The sequence below is a fragment of the Gracilinanus agilis genome, chromosome 6, assembly GCF_016433145.1.
Source record: "Gracilinanus agilis isolate LMUSP501 chromosome 6, AgileGrace, whole genome shotgun sequence".
NCBI classification, from domain to species: Eukaryota; Metazoa; Chordata; class Mammalia; order Didelphimorphia; family Didelphidae; genus Gracilinanus; species Gracilinanus agilis.
Window position 1 is genome coordinate 14431253 of NC_058135.1, and position 20113 is coordinate 14451365.

General features: G+C 49.6%; 1 protein-coding gene across 2 annotated transcripts; it reads right to left on the reverse strand.

Moving 5' to 3' along the window:
- Positions 1 to 412: 412 nt before the first annotated feature.
- On the reverse strand, positions 413 to 19647 carry DCTN6 (dynactin subunit 6). Of its 2 annotated transcripts, none has more exons than XM_044680140.1 (7): positions 19563 to 19647; positions 17399 to 17463; positions 6748 to 6853; positions 3788 to 3876; positions 3043 to 3090; positions 1161 to 1303; positions 413 to 882 (listed from the first exon to the last, which is right to left on the reverse strand). In XM_044680140.1, the coding sequence occupies exons 1-7, from the start codon at positions 19583 to 19585 to the stop codon at positions 784 to 786; spliced, it is 573 nt and encodes a 190-aa protein (XP_044536075.1). In that variant the 5' UTR covers positions 19586 to 19647; the 3' UTR covers positions 413 to 783. The 2 variants fall into 2 exon arrangements, with proteins under 2 accessions (XP_044536075.1, XP_044536076.1); XM_044680141.1 differs by lacking the exon at positions 19563 to 19647 and adding an exon at positions 19369 to 19504.
- Between the last annotated feature and the right edge of the window lie 466 nt (positions 19648 to 20113).

Here is a 20113-nt window from a genome sequence, read left to right on the forward strand (position 1 = left end):
CAGATGACTGAGCTAGAAGGCACTACTGAGACCAGTTAGTCTGAGCTCTTGTAAGATGGAGGGCCCCAGAGCTAGCCAATATCTCAAATGGGTTTGAGTGGAAGAAAAGACAGAGGCATCCTGGGCCCAGAAATGGTCTCGCTGTCTCCTTGGTGGGTGTAGCAGTGCTGGGACAGGGTCCTGCCCTGAATGGGCCCCATAGCCCAGGCATCGTGGGAGGTGCATGGGGGGGGGGTACAGGCTGCTTCTACAAGGAGCACCAGCCCACCCTGAAGGAGGAGGGCCCTGTGGGGATGAGGCCTTGTAGGGGGCCCCATTGTGGCCAGGCAGCCAAGGTGGTGCACGGGGTGGCACTCATCTCACACGGCAGGGATGGGGCTGTGCAGGAAGAAACAAGCCCAAGGACTGTGGGTGGAGACAATGCGCCGTGTGGCGTCTTTATTTCTGTACTGGCCACCTGCTACAAGAAGGGGTCCGAAGGTGCCAGGGAGGCAGAGAGGGAAGGGCATGGCCAGGACACCCTCTGGCTGCACGGCCGGTGGCACACGGGACCCCAGAGGCCTGGGGTGGCTACAAAGAAACCAGCTTCGGCTGCCCCCAGGCATCCTGTCCTCCCGGCAAATGCTCGGATCAGGCTGGGAGCAGGGGGTAGAGGAGGGGGCAGAGGAGCTGTCTGGGACACAGCTGGGCCTTTAGGGGAGCCATGGAGGTGGAGGGAGTGTGAGTGTGGAGGGTGGGGGAGAGGAAATGCCCCCCCCACCCAGGCCCTCCTGAGGCCCCAGCTCAGCTCTTGGCAGGGGCTGTGCTCCCCTTCGTGGTCTTCTTGAGGTGGTGGTAGTTGGGCAAAATCTTCATCAGGAAATCCAGCTGGAGGGTTTGGGGCTAGAAAACAAAAGACATGAGGAACAACCGATTAGTGACATCCCACCAGCCTCTGGGCCTGCACCAGGCCTCCCTGTGAGGTCCACTACCCGAGCTCCAGCTGCCCCACCGTGGCCCGGCACACACGCTCCTTCAGAGCCCACCCTGGGGAAGGAAACCCTGGTGGCAGGCCCTGAATGCCCCCACTGGAGTCACGGCAGGCTGCGCCATCCCTCTGCCCTCTCAGTAATCACAGGTCCCACAAAGGACAGCAGCTTCACGGGGACAGCAGGACATACCTGGGGCCTCTCAGTCTGGACCCGGCGGAGGCAGTCGGCCCCGTAGATGACCGTGTTCTCGGGGATCACCTCGAACGTGTTCAGGTTGCAGCAGGCCCCGATGATGCAGCCGCTCGTCAGCATCACGTTCCTCCCGACGTGAGCTGCGGGGGAAGAACAGGCCGTCAGCAGAGGCGAGGGGGCCCCGGGGCGGGGGGCCTCTGCCCACCATGGAGGGAGGCCACGTGCAGCCCGACGCTTGCATGAGCAGCTCCACTCAGTCACATGGAACTCTCCCCGCTCACCTCATGGGCACTCTGGTGCCTACAGCCTCCCCCCCGAGCCTGGCCTAAAAGGACCAGAGCCGAGCTCTGGCTCAAGTCTCTGGATGACCCTGGGCCAATCCCTCCCCTTTCCTGGACTTCTGTTTAAGGGCAGCAAGGTGGCAGGGCGGAGAGAGTGCTGAGCTGGAGTTGGGGACACTCATCTTCCTGGGCAAGTCGCTCAACCCTGTATGCCTCAGTTTCCTCAGCTGTAAAATGAGCCGGTGAAAGGAATGGCGAACCACTCAAGGATCTTTGCTGAGAAAATGCCAAATGGGGTGACAGAGTCAGCTATAACTGAAACCACTGAACAACAACAAAGACTAGATAATTCCAAGGACCCTCCCACTTCTAGACTCAGAAAGGGCATTAACAAGGTTAAGATCAGAAAACTAGACAAGTCCTCAAGAATCATATGGATCAGAGCAGCTGGGTGGCCCAGTGGCTAGAGCACCAGGCCTGGAGGCAGGAAGTCCTGGGTTCTAATCCACTCTCAGACACTTCCTTGCTGGGCAAGTCACTTAACTCCCATGGCCTAGCCCTGATTGCTCTTCTGCCTTAGAATCAATACACAGTATTGACTCCAGAACAGAAGATGATGGTTTCAAGCATATACAGAGTCATGAATTTCTACAACAGCCTGAAAAAAAAATTAGAAAAAAGATCAAGATTTCTCTGCTGTGAGCTTTGTGTCAGCTGAAATCTGGTCATGTCATGAAGGATATATATATTTTTAACCCTCACCTTCTGTCTTGGAGTCAATACTGTGTATTGGCTCCAAGGCAGAAGAGTGGTAAGGGTAGGCAATGGGGGTCAAGTGACTTGCCCAGGGTCACACAGCTGGGAAGTGTCTGAGGCCGGGTTTGAACCCAGGACCTCCTGTCTCTAGGACTGGCTCTCAATCCACTGAGCTACCCAACTGCCCCCAAAGGGACAATTTTTGAAAAAGGAAACATGAGGGACTGTGGAAAGACAGGCACATAAATGCATTATGGGCCAAACTGTGAACTGGTCCAGACATTCTGGAAAGCAATTTGCAAGCAGAGCAGGCCCATCCTCCAGGGGATCCAAAAAAGAAGGGAAACCCTCAGGGCTCCAGCAGCTCTTTTGGTAGTGGCAGAGCCCTGAGGGGGAGTCCCTCTCCTGGGAATGATGGGCCGTGAATGTGGCGGAAGGGGGCTGTGCTGCCAGACAGCAGGAAAAGGAAGAATGGGGGGAGCTCCGCTTCAGGGCACCCTGGGGTCAAGCTTTGGAAGAAGCCCGGGGCTGATGTGAGAGGGGGAGCTTCCTCCCCCACCGCCTCCCTGGCCCCTCCAGGCCCTGCCCTGGGCGCTCAGCCTGCCTCAGCCTCCCTGAGGGTCGGGTCTCCCGGCACCTCCGGCTCCAGGACATTTCCAAGCAGATGCTGTGGAGCCGTCCTACAGTGCCCCCATCTCTGGCACAAGCCCTTGGTTTCCGGGCCAAAGCGACGCAGGACCCTGGCACCGCTGCTCAACGGCCTGATAACGGGCAAGGGCGGGTCTTCGTGCGTCGGCCTGCCCCGGGGAGGCCGCTTAAGGAGCACGGGCAGCCGCGCTCACCTTTGGATTCGATGACGTTGTTGTCTCCCATCTTCATGGCCTCAGAGTCTGCACGGGAGGCTAAGTCAATGCTAACGTGGAGATGGCGACGCGCGCCTGGTGTGGGCTCGGGGGTGGAGCGGGACGGGTGCCCAGACGGGGAGCGCCGCTCCTCACCACGAGGCACAGCGAGGCGGGCTGCTAACCATCCTGGGAGGAGGGCCGGCATTACCCCCATTTCATGGATGGGGAAACTGAGGCAGGCAGAGGGGGAGCGTCTTGCCCAGGATCACCCAGCTGGGAAGTGACTATGGCTGGATTTGAACTTGGGTCTTCCTAACTCCCAGCTCACAGGGGCCAAAAGCAGCAGGAAGAGAAGCGAGGTCTGGCCGGTGCCAAGCCCCCTCGACTCCCACCCTGCTCAGCTGTGCCCCCACCCCCAGCTCCAGCCCCAGCAGATTAACGCAAGTCACTGAGCTGACAAAGCAGCTGCAGGGTGTCTTCTTGGCCAAGGTTGTGAGCCAGAGCACAAGGGAGGCGCTGGCCGGGCTGCTTCCCACCAAAGCCCATCCCAGCTGCTTTGGACCCAACAAGTCCCTGCCCGGGAGAAGGGGGTCCCCCAGGCCCACCCCTGGAGCCCAGCATGCCTGGGCCTCCCTGAGCCAGCCCGAGGACCCCAGCCTGATGACTGGGAGGTAGCAACGACCCATCCCCTACGGCAGGCGGGAGTGCGACAGGAGAAAGGCCGCTGTGCCGCAAAGGATACAACAGCCAACTTCAAACACGTTATTGGTGCCGATGATCATGGATTTGGGCTCTGTGTTCTCCACATCAGGGATGATGTTTTCAGGATAACTGAAAGAAAGATAAATACGTTTTTGAAGAACATCAACGGAATACAACTTCCCCCCAGGTTGCTGAATCCCAGATGTTTACCCACAGCAAGTATCAAATCACACAAGCGTTTGCTTCCAGATCCAAGTGTTCCAATCTCCAAATGAAGAGAGAGGGAAGGAGGGGAGGAGGGAGGGAGGGAGGAATAGTTAAAGCTCCAGCAAGGAGAATGAAACAAGTCCTTGGACAACACCCTAAAGGGTGAGATAGACGGGAAGGGAAGGGAGGGCAGGGCTACAAAATGGTACAGACCCAGGACGGATGCGTAGGCCAAAGAGATCAAAGAAAAGGGCAAAGGATGCAGACGTACGACGCTGATGGCAGCTCTCTTTATGGTCGCAAAGAACTAGAAACTGCAGGGCAACCCATCAAATTGGGGAATGGCTGAACAGGCTGTGGTACAGACACAACTGTGACAGAATATGATTGGGCTGTGAGAAAAGGTGTCAGAAAACCCTGGGAAACCTGGATGAGCTGATGCTCATCCACAGTAACAATGGTCAGTGGCACAAGGCTCAGCTGCTCTGAACAAGATGAAGATCTAAGCCAATTCCAAAGGGCCACCTCCAGAGAGATGGCTGAGGAACTCTTGAGTGCAGATGGAAAGGGACAGTTCTTCACTTTCTTTCTTTTGTACACCCTGGTTAACACGGACATGCTCTACATGACTTCACATTCTAAGGTGGGGGAGGAGGTGCCACATTCCTCAACTTCTCAGTGAGGGAGGGAGGAAGTGAGAGGGGGAGAATTTGGAACATTAAAAAGAATGATGAAAAGCAATAAAAAAAAGAGTAGCTACTTGGGTAAACTTGACAGAAAAACACAAGCTCAGGACAAAGAGTCCCAATTTGTATGTGAAAAACTCATGGAACTAAGATAAGAAGCCAATTTTCTGAATGTTTGCTGGCTGTGTGTTGTCTGCAACAGGGTCAGGAACTGAACTGCACCAAAGCTTTCTAAGACACGCACAAAAACTTTTAACAAAATATCAAGTGAAAGCAAAACCAAAATTGGTATCCACAGCATCAAAACTGGGCATCTTTCAAGACTCACGGGTCCATGTCCAACAAACTGCTTCTCTGAAGCAGGTGAACAGGCACCGGGACCTCTGATGTAGGCAGACAAGGTGCCTCCCATCCTCAGGGCCTCCACTTTTGAAGGGAGACCAACAGACCGAATTGGCAGCTTATGGCCACTGGCTCCTTCCAAGGCAGAGCTGGGAATCGAACCCAGGCCATCCACCTCCTAGCCCAGTGCCTCCCCCAACCTTGACAATGCCCAAGCATACAGAGTTGGGTTCATTAAGAAATCACAGAGATGGAATACTATTGTGCTCAAAGGAATAAGGAACTGGAGGAATTCCATGTGAAGTGGAAAGACCTCCAGGAACTGATGCAGAGTGAAAGGAGCAGATCCAGAAGAACATTGTACACAGAGACTGATACACTGTGGTAATATAGAATGTAATGGACTTCTCTACTAGCAGCAATGCTAGGATCCAGAGCAAGGCTGAGGAACTTATAAGAAAGAACATTATCCACATCCAAAGAAATAACTGTGGGAGCAGAAACAGAAGAAAAACAACTGCTTGAACACATGGATTGATGGGGATATGATTGGGGATGTAGACTCTAAACGATCAACCCAGTGCAATTATCAATAATATGGAAACAGGTCTTGATCAATGACACATGTAAAAACCCAGTGGAATTACATGTTGGGTACAGGAGGTTTGGGGGTGGGGGGAGGAGAGGGAAAGAACATGAATCATGTAACCACGGAAAATTTTTCTTAATTAATTAATTAAATAAAATTAAAAAAAAAAAAGAACTCACAGAGACATGCCCATGCAGACACAAGCAATGGGAGGCTCTGGGGTTCACAACTCCTTTTCTGACACTTACTAGCTAGATGGGAGGCCCCAGGGCTGGCCCGGGAGACACAAGGATCACAATCTGCTTAGGAAGGGAGTTGTCCCCCTCTGAGAAGACCTTACATCTTTTTCTCATTCACATATCCTCTAGTGAAGCAAGCTCCTTCTCTAACATGTAAGATTTTTCACATGGATCGATCCTCAAACCCTCTAAAACATAGTATTAAGAGCTGAAAAGTGGGAGTGGGAAGCATTTGGCTGCATGCAGATTCCCCTTTCCCCACCAGGAGCCCTGGAGAGGCAGTGTGGAGCAGTGGGAGAAGCTCCAGGGGAGGCTCTCTCTGTCCCACCAGCACAGTGAGCTGAAGAGGAAACGAGCTCAAGACAATCAGGTCTGGCCCCCCAGCTGGGACCCCTGGCCATTTGTTACTTAGCTGAGACTCATCCCTCCATGCTTTCCTCTCTGCAAATGGAGGCAACTGGACTCAATAGCCCTTTGATCCTCTATGACCCTGTGATGGTTTTTGCTCAAATGGTTCAGACCCAAAAATGAGATGCATCAGGTATGACTCTGCTCTGTGCTCTGGGCCCAGCTCATTCGTTCTCAAAATGCAAGCACGTTTTTGTTATTTGTTCATTTATTCATTCACTTCTAACTAAAACTGCTTGTGTTTTGAAAAAAATCCAAAGGGGCAGAGACCCACTCAACCTGGGAAATCTTTCTGCCCAGAATTCTCTTTCTAAGCTCATCCCACTCCTCCTTAGATTCCTTCAAAGGCTCCCCCTCTCTGGGGACATAAAGGTGGATTAAGGGCTGCTCATCTTAACTTGTCAAAAGGTATCCCTGGGGGACAGAGGTGGGCTGTGCTCTGGCCGATGGTCATCCCCTTGGGCAGGCACACACAGGAGAATCCTGGTGCTCAGCTTACAGGTGGCCCATCCTGGAGGCTCTCACTCACCCATTGAGGATCAGCGCCTGCTCCTCGATGAGGTTCCCTTCCCCAATCACTATCGGTCCAGCTTCCGCAATGATCCGGGCCTTTGGGTGAATCACCGTCCGGGGGCCTATGGGGGAACGAGGACAGAACATTGTTACCGGCCAAGTTCAGGGGTTTCACCCACAAACACGCACACTTTGGGAAGAAACAACATCAATATCCTTTGGCCAAACAAATATTTTTGGGAGCTACCTCCTCCACTGAAGGTGGGAATAAGACAAAGGAGGCCAATATAACCAAGTCTCAAAGTGCATGCTGCAGGCGTCCCCCAGGTGCCTGACTCAATGTCAAACCAAATTGTAAAGGTGACTCGGCATATCACACGCTGCTGGAGAGGACCTTTAGCATCAATGTGAAGTAGGTAAAGTTGGTCACCCACTACACCCTGCTGTTTACCAACAGCAAACATCTATTAACTACCTAGCGTGCAGAGCAGTGCCAGGGACTGATACAAAAGATTAGTACAATAGAGACTATATTTTCATGGAGTGAGTTATCTAGTGGGGGAAATATGGTTCAGTGGAGAGGTAGGGGACCTGGGTTCAAATCCCAACTCTACTGCTCATTCCCTGTGAGACCTTGGACAAATCCTTTTCCTGACTGGTCCTTGGTTAACTCCTCTAAAAAACTGAGGGGCCTGAGCTAGAGTCCCCAGGAGACTCTAAATTGGTAACTAGGATCTGTTAGAGCATGATGATGGGGAGGGAAGGGGTCAGAGGCAGCCTCTCAGAGGCACCCCGAGCTGGCTCTTGAAGGGGTTAAGGTCTACAACTTGCATGGACTTGGGAGTTTCAGGCACAAGGAATTAGGGCAGGTGTGAAAGGCATGGGGGCAGGAGAACATGGAATGTCCCTTGGGGTTCGGTCTGCTGGAAGTGCAGAGGATGTGGAAGGAAGGAGGTCCTGAACATAAGGTTCCTTTGGAGTTTGGACAAACAAAGCAGGGGACCTAAGGAATCTCATGGTCTGACTCAGCCTTTATAAGAGGAAGATGAATCTGGACAGGAGGGCAAGCACTCAATGGATATATTTGCATCTGCCTGGATGTCTTAACCGAAGGGACCCCAACTCATTTTACAATTGAAGAAACTGAGGCACTGAGGGATGGAGCCATGACTCAAGGGATCATGGATTAGAGCCACAAAGTACTTTATTGATCGTCCATCCCAGTCTCCTGATTCTACAAACGCAGAAATGGGCTTAAGGAAAGAAAACTGACTTACCCAAGGCCATACAGGGAACAAGTGAGAATTTTAACCCAGAGTTGCTGACTCCTAATTCTTTTTTAAAATTTCTTTAATAATTTTATTTTATTTTATTTTATTTATTTTTTTAAACCCTTGTACTTCGGTGTATTGTCTCATAGGTGGAAGATTGGTAAGGGTGGGCAATGGGGGTCAAGTGACCTGCCCAGGGTCACACAGCTGGGAAGTGGCTGAGGCCGGGTTTGAACCTAGAACCTCCCGTCCCTAGGCCTGACTCTCACTCCACTGAGCTACCCAGCTGCCCCCATTAATAATTTTATTTTAAAAAATTTTCCCATGGTCATAATTCTTGTTGTCTCCCTCCCATCTTCCCTCCCACCTCCTGGAGTTGACAAGCATTCACTGGGCTATACATGTATGATCACTCAAATCCTATTTCCATATTATTCATTTTTGTAATAGAGTAATCTTTTAAAACCAAAACCTCAAATCATATACCTAAATAAACAAGTGATGAATCAAATTGTTTTCTTCTGCATTTCTACTTCTACAGTTTTTTCCCTAGCTGTGAATAGTGTTCTTTCTCACAGGTCCTCGGGATTGTCCTAGATCTTTGCATTGCTACTAGTAGCAAAGTCTATTAAATTGGATCATTCCACAGTGTTTCACATTTCACTCTGCATCAGTTCATGGAGGTCCTTCCAGTTCTTAAAGAAATCCTCCTGTTCATCATTCCTTATGCAACAATAGTATTCCATCACCATCATATGCCACAATTTGTTCAGCCATTCTCTAATCAAGGGACATCCCTTTAGTTTCCAATTCTTTGCCACCACAAAGAGCGTGGTTATAAATATCTTTGTACAAACAGAGCCTTTCCCATTTTTAAAAATCTCTTTGGGATACAAACCCAGCAGTGGTATGGCTGGATCAAAGGGCAGGCAATCTTTTAAAGCCCTTTCGGCATAATTCCAAATTGCTTTCCAGTATAGTTGGAGCAATTTACAACTCCATTAGTGTACCAGTTTTGCCATATCCCCTCCATTTATTATTTTCCTTAACTGCCTGATTCCTAATTCTGCACTCTTTCTACATAGTCAGGTTTTCTGAATCCAAGACCTTTCTACTGTCACAGGGGTATAAGTTGGTGTTTTTCTATAGCACTTGGAGGCTTACAAAGTACTTTCCAAATACGGTGTGTGTGTGTGTGTGTGTGTGTGTGTGTGTGTGTGTACTATTATGATCTCCATTTTACAGAAGAGAGTCTGAGGCAGACAGAGGTTCAAGGACTTGCCAAGGGTCCCACAACTAGAAAGTGTCCGAGGCTGGATTTGAACTCAAGGCCCAGTACTCTCTCCACTTGGCACCAGCAGCTGTCTTTGCATTTGAGATAGTATTTTTACTTATGAGAGTCCTTTGGTGAATGAAGAAGTAGAAAATGTTTCCATGTTTTTGGTGTCCTCAGCACCACATGTGGTTCCTTGAATTCAAATGAGCTACCTTCATTCCTCCTCAGGCTGCTCTCCCAGGGATATTCTCCACCACAGGCCCAGATTCCTCTTCCTGCTGGAAGATCCCTCCAGCCCTGGAATTCCCAAACTCCCATGGCCCCCTCTCTGACTGTCTCCTCCACTGAAGGCCTCTTTCCCCTTCAGGCCTTGTTCCTAACTTTCTCTCCCAGGCCAGTCACTGGGGGCCTCCAGCTCCCTTCCCCACCCCATCTCCACTTTGCATTTCCTTTTGTGGGTCATCTTGTTCATTTGAAGGGAAGTTCTTTGAGAACAGGGGCCATCTCTGTCTATTGATATTTGTATTCCCAGCTCTAATACAAAGTCTGGCACATAGTAAGGCCATAATAAATGCTTGTTGACTGACTGGTTAAGGTTGAATGTGGAGATAATCCTGCACCCTAAGAAATAACAAAAGGGAGGGGGTTCAGGGAAACTGGGAGGCTTTGAGCAGAACCAGGAGAACCACAACAACAGTATGACTCCTCTGAAAGTCTTAAGCCCTCAGATCAATACATCCTAAGGAACCAGGGTGCCCACCCCTGACCGAGAAGGGAGGGACTCCAGGGGCCTGATGGGCAGACATTTTTGGATTTGTGACATGAGACTTTGTTGTGCTTGACTGTGCCTGGCATAGGAGCTTTTTCATTGCGGGGAGGCAATTTGGAACTATGCCCAAAGGGCTTTAAAAGACTGACTGCCCTTTGATCCAGCCATATCACTGCTGGGTTTATACCCCAAAGAGATAATAAGGAAAAAGACTTGTACAAAAATATTTATAGCCATGCTCTTTGTGGTGGCAAGAAATTGGAAAATGAGGGTATGCTCTTCATTTGAGGAATGGCTGAACAAATTGTGGTGTCTGCTGGAAAAGGAATAATGAACTGGAGGAATTCCATGTGAACTGGAATGACCTCCAGGAAGTGATGCAGAGTGAAAGGAGCAGAACCAAGAGAACCTTATACAGAGACAGATACACTGTAGCACAATAGAATATAATGGACTTCTCTACTAGCAACAATGCAATGATCCAGGACAATTCTGAGGAACTTATGAGAAAGAAAGCTATCCACATCCAGAGGAAGAATGTGGGAGCAGAAACACAGAAGAAAAACACCTGCTTGATGACATGGGTCGATGGGGATATGATTGGGGATGTAGACTCTATACCAGTGATTCCCAAAGTGGCACTACTGTCCCCTAGTGGGTGCTGCAGCGATCCAGGAAGGCGGTGATGGCCACACTTTTTTTTTGTATTACATTCTATTCTGAGTTTAATAAATAGTTTCATAATTTCCAGGGGGCACTAAGTAATATTTTTTCTGGAAAGGGGGCGGTAGGCCAAAAAAGTTTGGGAACCACTGCTCTAAACAATCACTAAAGAACATGAATCAGGTAACCATGTAAAAATTTTCTTAATTAATCAATTAAGTAAAATAAAAATAAAATAAAAAACAGAAAAGGGAAAAAAAGGTCATTATTAGAGGGTTTTTTAATGCACAGGAGAAAAACAGAAGGAAGGCCAGAAAGAACCACAGATCAGCAGCTTTGAAAGTTACATGTTGTGGGGCAGATGGGTGGCTCAGTGACTAGAGAGCAAGCCCTGGAGTTGGAAGGACCTGGGTTCAAATCTGGCTTTAGATATTCCCTAGTTATGTGACCCTGGGCAAGTCACTTAGCTCCAATTCCCTAGCCTTTACTGATCTATGATCTTGGAACCAACACTTAGTATAGATTCTAAGGCAGAAGGTAAGGGTTTAAAAAAAAAGTTACACATTGGCATTACTACATATTTTAAAGGGCAGGATGTCCATAATAAGAGTTTAATAGTTTCATGTATAATTCTCCTGATCTACTGTGCAAATGAAAATGCTTGTCTAACTTGTTAAGTCTGGAAAAAAAGATAAAATAAAATTCTAACAATCTCAAACCCAAGAGTTGAATCAGGTTGGTCCCTCCCCTAGTAAACCTGGAGGAAGAGAGTAGACGCAGCTCTCCCAACAGGAGCCAGGTGTACAGATCACAGGGCAGGGGAAAAGCAGGCTACAGCAGGCCGAAGGTCAAGGCAGGGTGTGGGTGCGCCCTCCTGCCTCTTCAAGGGGCATTTCTTCCTAAGGCCATAAGAAGATCTTACCCTTGAAGCCACAACCTTCTCTGCCCAGATGCCCATAGGACCAACTAAGAAGAGTGGAGCTTTGATGTATGTGGCCTTGTGAACCCACTGCTGACTTCAGCTGTGGGTGTCCCACAGAGGCTTCTGGGCCTTGGCAAGCATCCTTAGTGAAAGGGAAGGTCCTCCCAATGCATCCCCCTAGCTGGGCTGGGGAGCGGGAGACCAGAGTCACTTTTGTCTGTCCCCAAGTCACAGAGAGGCTTCCAAAGGGCACATATGAGCAGAGTAACAAAACCAGTTTAAACCCAGGTTTTAAGCACATCCCTTAGAAAGTTGTATGGACTGACACAGATCCAGGCAAACCCAGAGACCACGAGACAAACAATGTCAACAGAAAGAACAAGCAACCCCCTGAATACTCTTTCTTTTGTTTTTGGCAGAGGTGGGGGACAATGGAATACAGCATGGAATACTGCCTCGCCTTTGGCAGAGACTGATCTTTAGCTGGTTCTGCTGACCTGGTTTTTCTACTTTTAGTTTTTTTCTTTGTTACCAGGGACAAGTAGAGTTTGGGGGGGAGGGGAAGGGGGATGTATTTGGACAGTGGGAGTCTTGGGTGTGAGGATCTATCTGGAATGAGTAGGACTACATCCATTTGTGCCCTAAATCTCCATTTCCCATGATAAAGTGAGCCCTTGAGAGCAGAGCCAGTCTCCCTCTGCTACTTATACTTCTAGCCCTTACCGAGGGGTTCACTCACAGTAGGCTAGTAGTTGTTGCCCCCACACTGGAAGAGGACCAAAATGCCACCATGATGTCAGCAGTGGATAGTGTGTCCAACTGTGGCTGATCAATATGAACCCAGAAGACTCTACTGCAGGTCAGACACAAATAGCCAGGAAGCTCAGAAGGCCTTAAAACGCCTCATTCATTCATTCCCTGTCTCTGGGAAGTTGCTACCTGGAGCAAAGGTCCCTTGGTTCCTGAGCCCTGGCCTGGAAATAAAAAGGGCTCTGACCTTCCTTCCTTCCTTCAGGGGCAGGAAATGCCTCCTGCAGAATAAGGAGACTAGACCCAGGGGCTTCTCTGGGGTTCCCCACTGCAGCGGAGAAGGAGGATGCTCCAGGGAGGAAAGGAAATGAGAGCTTGGATCAAAGGAAGGTTGGCAAGGTAAGTTCAGGGATTCCCTGTGTCCAGCTTGAGCAGCCCTGCTGGGAGGGGAAAGAGATCTCCTGCTCCTGGAGCAGAGAAAGGACAGAAGGGGCTGAGAGGCAGCCTCAGATGTGGGAGCAGCTGTGGCATTCTAAAGCTAATTCTGTTTGAAAGGAGATAACACACACACACTCTCCTATACGCCACAACCACAACCCTAAGAAGGCACAGCCCCAAGGCGCCTTGAAATCTCCCAAGTAAATGCTGTGGGAAGGAAGGAAGGAGCTGGTGATGTCAGGGCTGGTAGTCATGACAACTGGTTCTGGGAAAGGGTCTTTTCTCCAAGGGATGGCTCTCTTGAGGAGGTAGAGAGATGGAAAGACAAAGGATCAGGAATCATCTCACTGCAAAACAAAGGGCCTTCTAAACCTGTACACTCCTATCTCACTGCCAGCTCCCAATGCTGCCGTTTTCCTCTGGACACACTGTGCCAGCCTGGTTCAGAGTTGGGGGGGGACAGTGCCAGGGCCTTCTTTGTCCAGGGACACCTGAATGCTATGGGAGGAGGGGGCTGGCCTTGGGGGGATCAGAAGATGGGTACAGACAATTGGCAAATATATGGGTAAGTGGTGCCTGCCTGGGCTCACCACCATGCCCCATCCCTGATTTTCAGCTCTCTGTGGGTGGGTGTTAGTGGCATGGTGGATACATGTTTCCTTGGCCCCAGAGAGGTCAGAAGGACATCAGTCCTGACTGGCACTGGATAACAATTCTTAATCTTTCCTCAATCCTGGACCCCACTGGTGTTCTGGTGAGGCCTGGTGATGCTTTTTCAGAATCCTGTTTTTAAATGAATAAAATAGAAAGAATTGCTGGGGGAGACCAACAGTATTGAAATAGTTATACAACTATTTCTAAAAGGTTTACAGGCCCTAGAGCAGAGTCTGTGCTGACTCAGCTCTGGTCCAGATCCCAATAAGGGAAGGCGAAAAGCATGCTTTGAGAGCAGGGATGGGTGCTGGGGAGCTCCAGGAAAGTCTAGCCCCAGACAGTTTCCTGAGTTTGTTGTAGGTGAGCCCCCATGGCTGCTCACAGGCAGGGGGTCAATTTTCTTCTCCGATATGCTGAAATGCCACTGGGCTTCTCTCTTGCTGGAGAAATGTGTCGGGCTGGCACTTGCTTATTCCAGGGCTGGCAGGCCTTGGTCCAGGACAGGCATTCCTGACAGCTGACTCCACATCACCCTTATTAGGTAAAGAGCAGGTCTCCTTTCTGTTGGGGCCACAATGTCATAGTGTACCTTGAAAAGCATCAATGTAAGAGAACTTGGTGGAAATGAAGCCAAACAAACAGAAATGTGACTCCAAATGGAAGGATGGCTGGGAAGGTAGGCTGGTGAGGAGCATTAATGACTTGGGATGGAAAGAGAAAGGCTACGTCCAAGAGCTAGACTCCATGAAAAGGGGTCAAACAGAAAGCAACAACTCTCTGAGAGCCTAAAAACCACGATGAAATAACCAACCTGGCTGTGTGTAACAGAAGGCCACTGCTTCATTTCTGGTTTTTGTTTGCTAGTAATTCCATGCTGTAAGGTTCCTAATTAAAGGGATACTTTAAATAATAATTTTGAAAATACCATTTCACAGGGTAGAGTGGGGGAGTCTCTGAACACCTGGGTTCTAATACTGTCATTTACTAGCTGCTTGACCCTGGCTGAGGCCATTATGGGCCTTCATTTCTTTATTAGTCAAATACTTAGACAAGGCTAGAAGACTCTCAATATCCCTGGCAGCTCTGCTTCATGAAAAAATACAAAAAGATTGTAATTTACGTTTCTGACTATCTTCTGGCAGCAAACAGCTGGCCACAGTAGGCCAAGTACTATGATGCCAAGCAACACTAGAAACAAATCTTTTTTTCCAAACAAACTAATCACACACAGTGGAAAGGTTTTCTCAGTTGTCTAGATACCAACCAAATGCCAAGAGTGCCAGGAATGACCCAGCATGTTACCATGACTTTGGGTCTAGCTAGTACCAGTGTACAGAGATGACAGAGCCCAATCAGCACTGACTAAAGCACTCCCTCTGGGCCAGTCCCTAGGGATCTTCAAGCAGCTCCATCCAGGCTACACTGTGGCGGCCTCTTTCTCCTCCTTAAAAAGAATCTGTTGGGGGCAACTAAGTGGTTTAGTGGATAGAGCCGGGCCTGGAGATGGGAGATCCTGTGTTAAAATCTGGCCTCAGACACTTCCTAGCTGTGTGACCATGGGCAAGACACTTAACCCTCATTGCCTAACCTTTGTTGCTCTTCTGCCTTGGAACCAATACTTAATATTGATTCTAAGACAGAAGGTAAGGTTTTAAAGAAAGAAAAAGGGGGAAAAAAGAATGTGTGTTCTTCCACATAGAGAACAAGGCAAAGTATTTCTGTTATTTTTCTAACAATAGGTCAGAAACAAATGCACCCTAAGCTAAATAATGATAACAGCTGGCCTTCCATTCAAGGTAAAGGGAAGAAAAGCATCCCTTGAGCACCTACCACATGTCAGATGCTTTCCAAATATCTTGTGCGATCCTCATAATAACCTTTGGAGGTAGGTGCTAATATCATCCTCAGTTTTCAGACAAGAAAACTGAGGCTGAGGGCAGTGAAGAGATTTTCTCAGTGTGATGCAGCCAGTATCACCCAGACCTCCCAGCACCATATAGGTTATTTGTTGCCAAAGTCTTCAGTGCTGCCTGCTCGAGGATGGTGAAAAGGCCTCCTTGTCCACAGCTCTCGGGGCCAAGGATCACTGCAGAGGAAGTTCATCCTTTGCCTAACCACCCACCCCAATCCCAGGGCGACCAAAATCAACAAAATGAATCCTGGGGTCAGGAAAAGTTGGGGGTTTTCCTCCTTCCCCCATCAAGTAAAACCATTCTATTTGGGCATTTTAGAAACTGTCTTCAAACAATGGCCATTTCTGAAGTTTTTCCAATTCTACTCTCTGCTATGGGACAATTTTTAGATCTGGAGTGACATTGCCCTGCAGGGAAGAGAATAAATGGCTTATAACCTGCTTGGGAGCAAAATGTTTGAAGGGATTATTATATATTCTATGTAGAGATATATTATATTTATATATATGTACATATATATGAGGGTTTTAAAAAATTGCAAATAAATAGAAAGACTTAAGACATGAAATAATTCGGAAGTAGTGATGAAATGTAACTAAAGATGACCACAAGAATTAGAAATTAAATCTCCAACCTGGGGATGGACTAGCCACTGCCTCCTGGGGGTGATGAGGAGAGCTTGCCTGCCAACCTGCCCACACCTTCTTTATCCTGTCTCACCTTCAGAACCAGGGGGAGTCAGAGAGGGCCTGGCTCCCTGACAGGCAATAAGTGTCTCATCTTTCTGGTTTGCAATGTTCCTGTCTCACCTGGAGGGGCTGCTTGTTGGTGCCAGCAATCACTCTTGGGGCTCTTGTCCTTTCACAGAGCCCGAGGTAAAGTGTTTAGCAATGTCTCCAGGAGTCACCTACTCCAGGTCCTACACTAATATATCCCATGTCCCTTCTCTGGGCCTTTCTTGGCTTCTCAGCAGCCTGCATGATGCTACTGTATCTTCGTTTTTGTTTTTGTTTTTTAACTCTTTACCTTTTATCTTAGAATTGATAGTGAGTACAGATTCCAAGGCAGAAAAGCAGTAAGAGCTAGACAACTGAGGTTAAGTGACTTGCCCAGGATCACACAGCTAGGAAATGTCTGAGGCCAGATTGGAACCCAGGACCCTTGGCCTGGCTCTCTAACCAGTGAGTTATCTAGCTGTTCCATTCTGGATGCTTCTTGTTGCAAACTCTACACTAACAGTTTCTGGCTTTGTATAGCAAACTCATTTGAAGTGAAGCCAAACAGACTCCTTCCTACACCAGAATACCCAATGAGGAGAACTTTAAAGCACTGGGCCTATTCATTGTCTTGGGCACCCATGGCTCATGGGGGCAGAGGGACAGGCAGGCAGGAGAAGCATGGGCTGGAGTTGTTGCAGAGTCCCCGTGAGAGCTGGACATAGGTAGTATGCCTCTCCCTGACAGCACACCACTCCTATGGGTCTGAAACTGAGTGTAGTCAGGAGAAACTGGAGGTGATAGGACCATCTGATAATGTTGACAGCAAAGGTCAATATCAAGACCAAAGAAGGAAAAGGTATAAAGGTGCTGTGGATAATGAGGACAGCTCCAACCTGACCTATTAGAACATCAAATGATGCCCTGCAGTGGAAAAAGGGTCAATAAAGAGAAGGGTCTTCCCCACAGCAGCTCATTTCATCAGGTAAAGGGATCACTTCCTCCTAGCAAGGATGCTGAATGAGTTCTGAGGCTCCCCTGCCAGAAAGAGATCTGAATCACCATCTGGTGCTGGCTGGCTTTGGAGTCAGAAGACCCAGGGCCTCCATCCTGGCACTGCCAACTGTGACCTGAGTCACTCTCCCTCCCAGGCTTCAGTGTCCTCCTCATCCCTGAAAGGGACTGCATCTGCCAACTTCTGAGCTCCCTCCAGCCCAAAGCCAGCACACTGGCATCCTCAGTGCCAGAGAACAGGACCAGCCAAATGCCCCAACAGCCACACACTGGCCTCTTACCTATAGTGACATCTCCCTTGATCTCACTCTCCACACACACAACTGCCCCCGGTGCAATCTTCACACTGAAAAAGAGATATCAGGTCAGACTCGTGCCAAATCAGAAGAAAAATGAAAAAAAGGAAATGAGCAAACTGACCCAAGCTTTAAGGGTCTGGGCTCTCTGGGATGGATCCCCCATTCATCACCCACCCTCCTACTCTGCCAGCCTCAGCCAAGAGAGCTATGCACAGCTGGGGCAGGGATACACAATCCAAATGCCATAGAGGAGCAGATCCACAGTAAGTATACCCCAGACCTGGCAGCCCTGGGACTCTGGGGGCCCATTCTGTGAGGGCTGACCATAATGACCAATCTGGAAGAGCTTCAGAAGAGGGTGGGTTGGAAACCTAAGGTTCCTTTCTGTTCTATATCAACTTAATTGAGGTTTCAGGCCCAATCATACCTGAGGTAGTATCTACCTCTGAAAAGAAAGTGGCAAGTTTGAATTTCTAATGCTTGATATTTTTTTTTTAAACCCTTAACTTCGGGGGCAGCTGAGTAGCTCAGTGGTTTGAGAGCCAGGCCTAGAGATAGGAGGTCCTAGGTTCAAATCTGGCCTCAGACACTTACTCAGCTATGTGACCCTGGGCAAGTCACTTGACCCCCTTTGCCTACCCTTACCACTCTTCTGCCTTGGAGCCAATACACAGTATTGACTCCAAGACAGAAGGTAAGGGTTTAAAAAAACAAAACAAAACCCTTAACTTCTGTGTATTGGCTCATAGGTGGAAGAGTGGTAAGGGTGGGCAATGGGGGTCAAGTGACTTGCCCAGGGTCACACAGTTGGGAAGCATTTGAGGCCAGATTTGAACCTAGGACCTCCCATCTCCAGGCCTGACTCTCAAACCACTGAGCTACCCAGCTGCCCCACATGCTTAATATTTTTAAGGATAATCACAAAATCTCACATTTATTCTTTTTTTTTTTTTTTAATAGAAAACCACTTCAGTACTTTGTCAAGGTGTCAGTTTTTTCACTGTTTTGCATACTTTCATCTTAAATAAGAAGCCCTGGGCTGTCCCCTAAATTCAACTTTCACATCTCACCTCCAGGTATCTACCCAAGTAGCGTCCCAGGTTTGGCCTGAATGTCCCCTTTAGCTCCTCTGCCTCTTTCAGGGCCCAGGCAAATGTCCCCAAGCTCTCCCCATCCCTTCCTCTCTCTGAGAAAGAGGCTGTTGAGGGCAGGGGCTGCTTAGTTTGGATCTCAGCTCCCCAGTCCCAAGCCCTTTCACAATGACTCTGTGCCCAGGAGGGCAGCATGGAAAGCACATCAGAAGGAATCCTCGGCAAGAGAGCCAAGCCTTCTAGCAGTGCCTCCCTTTGCCCCTGTAAGCTAGATGGATAAAGCCCCATCTGACTTCTCCTGGAGGGGAGTGCTGAAGCCTCGGGCATTTACCAACTCTGGGGTCCTGGGAAGCTGGGAACTCTTTGAGCCTCAGTCTCAACATCTGTCAAATGGAACCAAGGCCAGAGCTAAGGTTAGGGCCAGCGATTTCACTGAAAGTGGTAACTCTCGGGAGGGCTTCGGAGTGGGGGGCAACGAGAGTAGTGTTGCTCACCAGCGGGTACCAAGCGCAAGGACAGTCTCCCTCAGGATGAAGAAACTGAAGCAAGCCAGTAAAAATGGCTCGGCCAGCAGGGTTCCTAGCTAGGGAAGTGCCAGAGGCCCGGCACTCAGCAGGCGCTTACTAAGTGCAAGCTCTTATTTGCCTGGTTCAGTCTCCTTAGATCAGAGATCCGAAGAGGGTAACAGCTGAGGGTACCCGAGTTTCCCTTTCCCGTGGTCTCTCCTCGGCCCTATCTCCCAGTCCTCACATATTGCCCCATTCCCAAGGGAGGAGCTTGATGGGATGGGGGTGGGCCCCGGGGCAACTCCCTTCCTAGGGGTCCGCCCCTGACCATGCATACATACTTAAGTCAGCCTACCTGGGAAGGCGCATGCGCATTGCTGAGACCCCGCCCTGTTCGGAGACAAACCCCTACCCACAGCTTTCCTGGTCCGCGGAAGGGTAGGGTCTTAGTGGGGACTCGGCCCTATCTTCCGTCTGGCTCCGCTACAACCCGTGGGGCACCTGGTGGAGAGTTGAGTGGGGCGGGTGGCCTACGCTGGAAGGACTCACCCCTTCGAGATCTTCTCCGTCATCTTCCCTTACTCCTGGGGCAGATGCAACCGTCGCGTCCAGTCGGGGCGGGGCCCGCTCTGCACTCGATTAGTCTGCTGGGTCGGAGAGGAGGGCGCGTGCGCGGTGGTGAACTCCGGGCTCTATTGTTCAGCCTGGCTGGCGGTGTGATCTAGGGCGCCGGCCTCGTGGGGGCGGAGCGAGTTCTCCGTTACATTGTGCGCGGGGAAGTGCGCATGCGCAGACAATTCCAGCCGAAGGTTTAGCTGATGTATTTCCCTTACCTCAGTTTCCTTCCTGCTGCAGCAGCTCGAGTTCCCTCTGACTCTTGTCTCGAACCTCAGAAGGCTCTGATGGCCAGTCAAATGCCCATGTGACTCCGGGGTGCTGCCCCTCACAGTGCCTCGGGTTCCCTCTTTTCTCCATCCCTGAGATCCACCTAGAGAGCTGTGAGGGTCCCTGCGATTCCTCTCCTCTCCTTGCCTACTGGCTCGCTTCTGGAGATCCTTGGGAGGCCCCAGGGCCTGATCTCTGCCTCAGTTCCCCCTCCG

Bases quoted from the DNA above. Each gene is read 5' to 3' on its own strand.
- DCTN6 (XM_044680140.1), bottom strand. From the start codon at position 19,585: ATGACGGAGAAGATCTCGAAGGG. The intron at 3,877-6,747 runs GTGAGTGAGAGC...TCTTTCTTTCAG, and splicing joins CAGGCGCTGATCCTCAATGG to TTATCCTGAAAACATCATCC. The intron at 3,091-3,787 runs GTATCCTTTGCG...CCTCCCGTGCAG, and splicing joins CGTGTTTGAAGTTGGCTGTT to ACTCTGAGGCCATGAAGATG.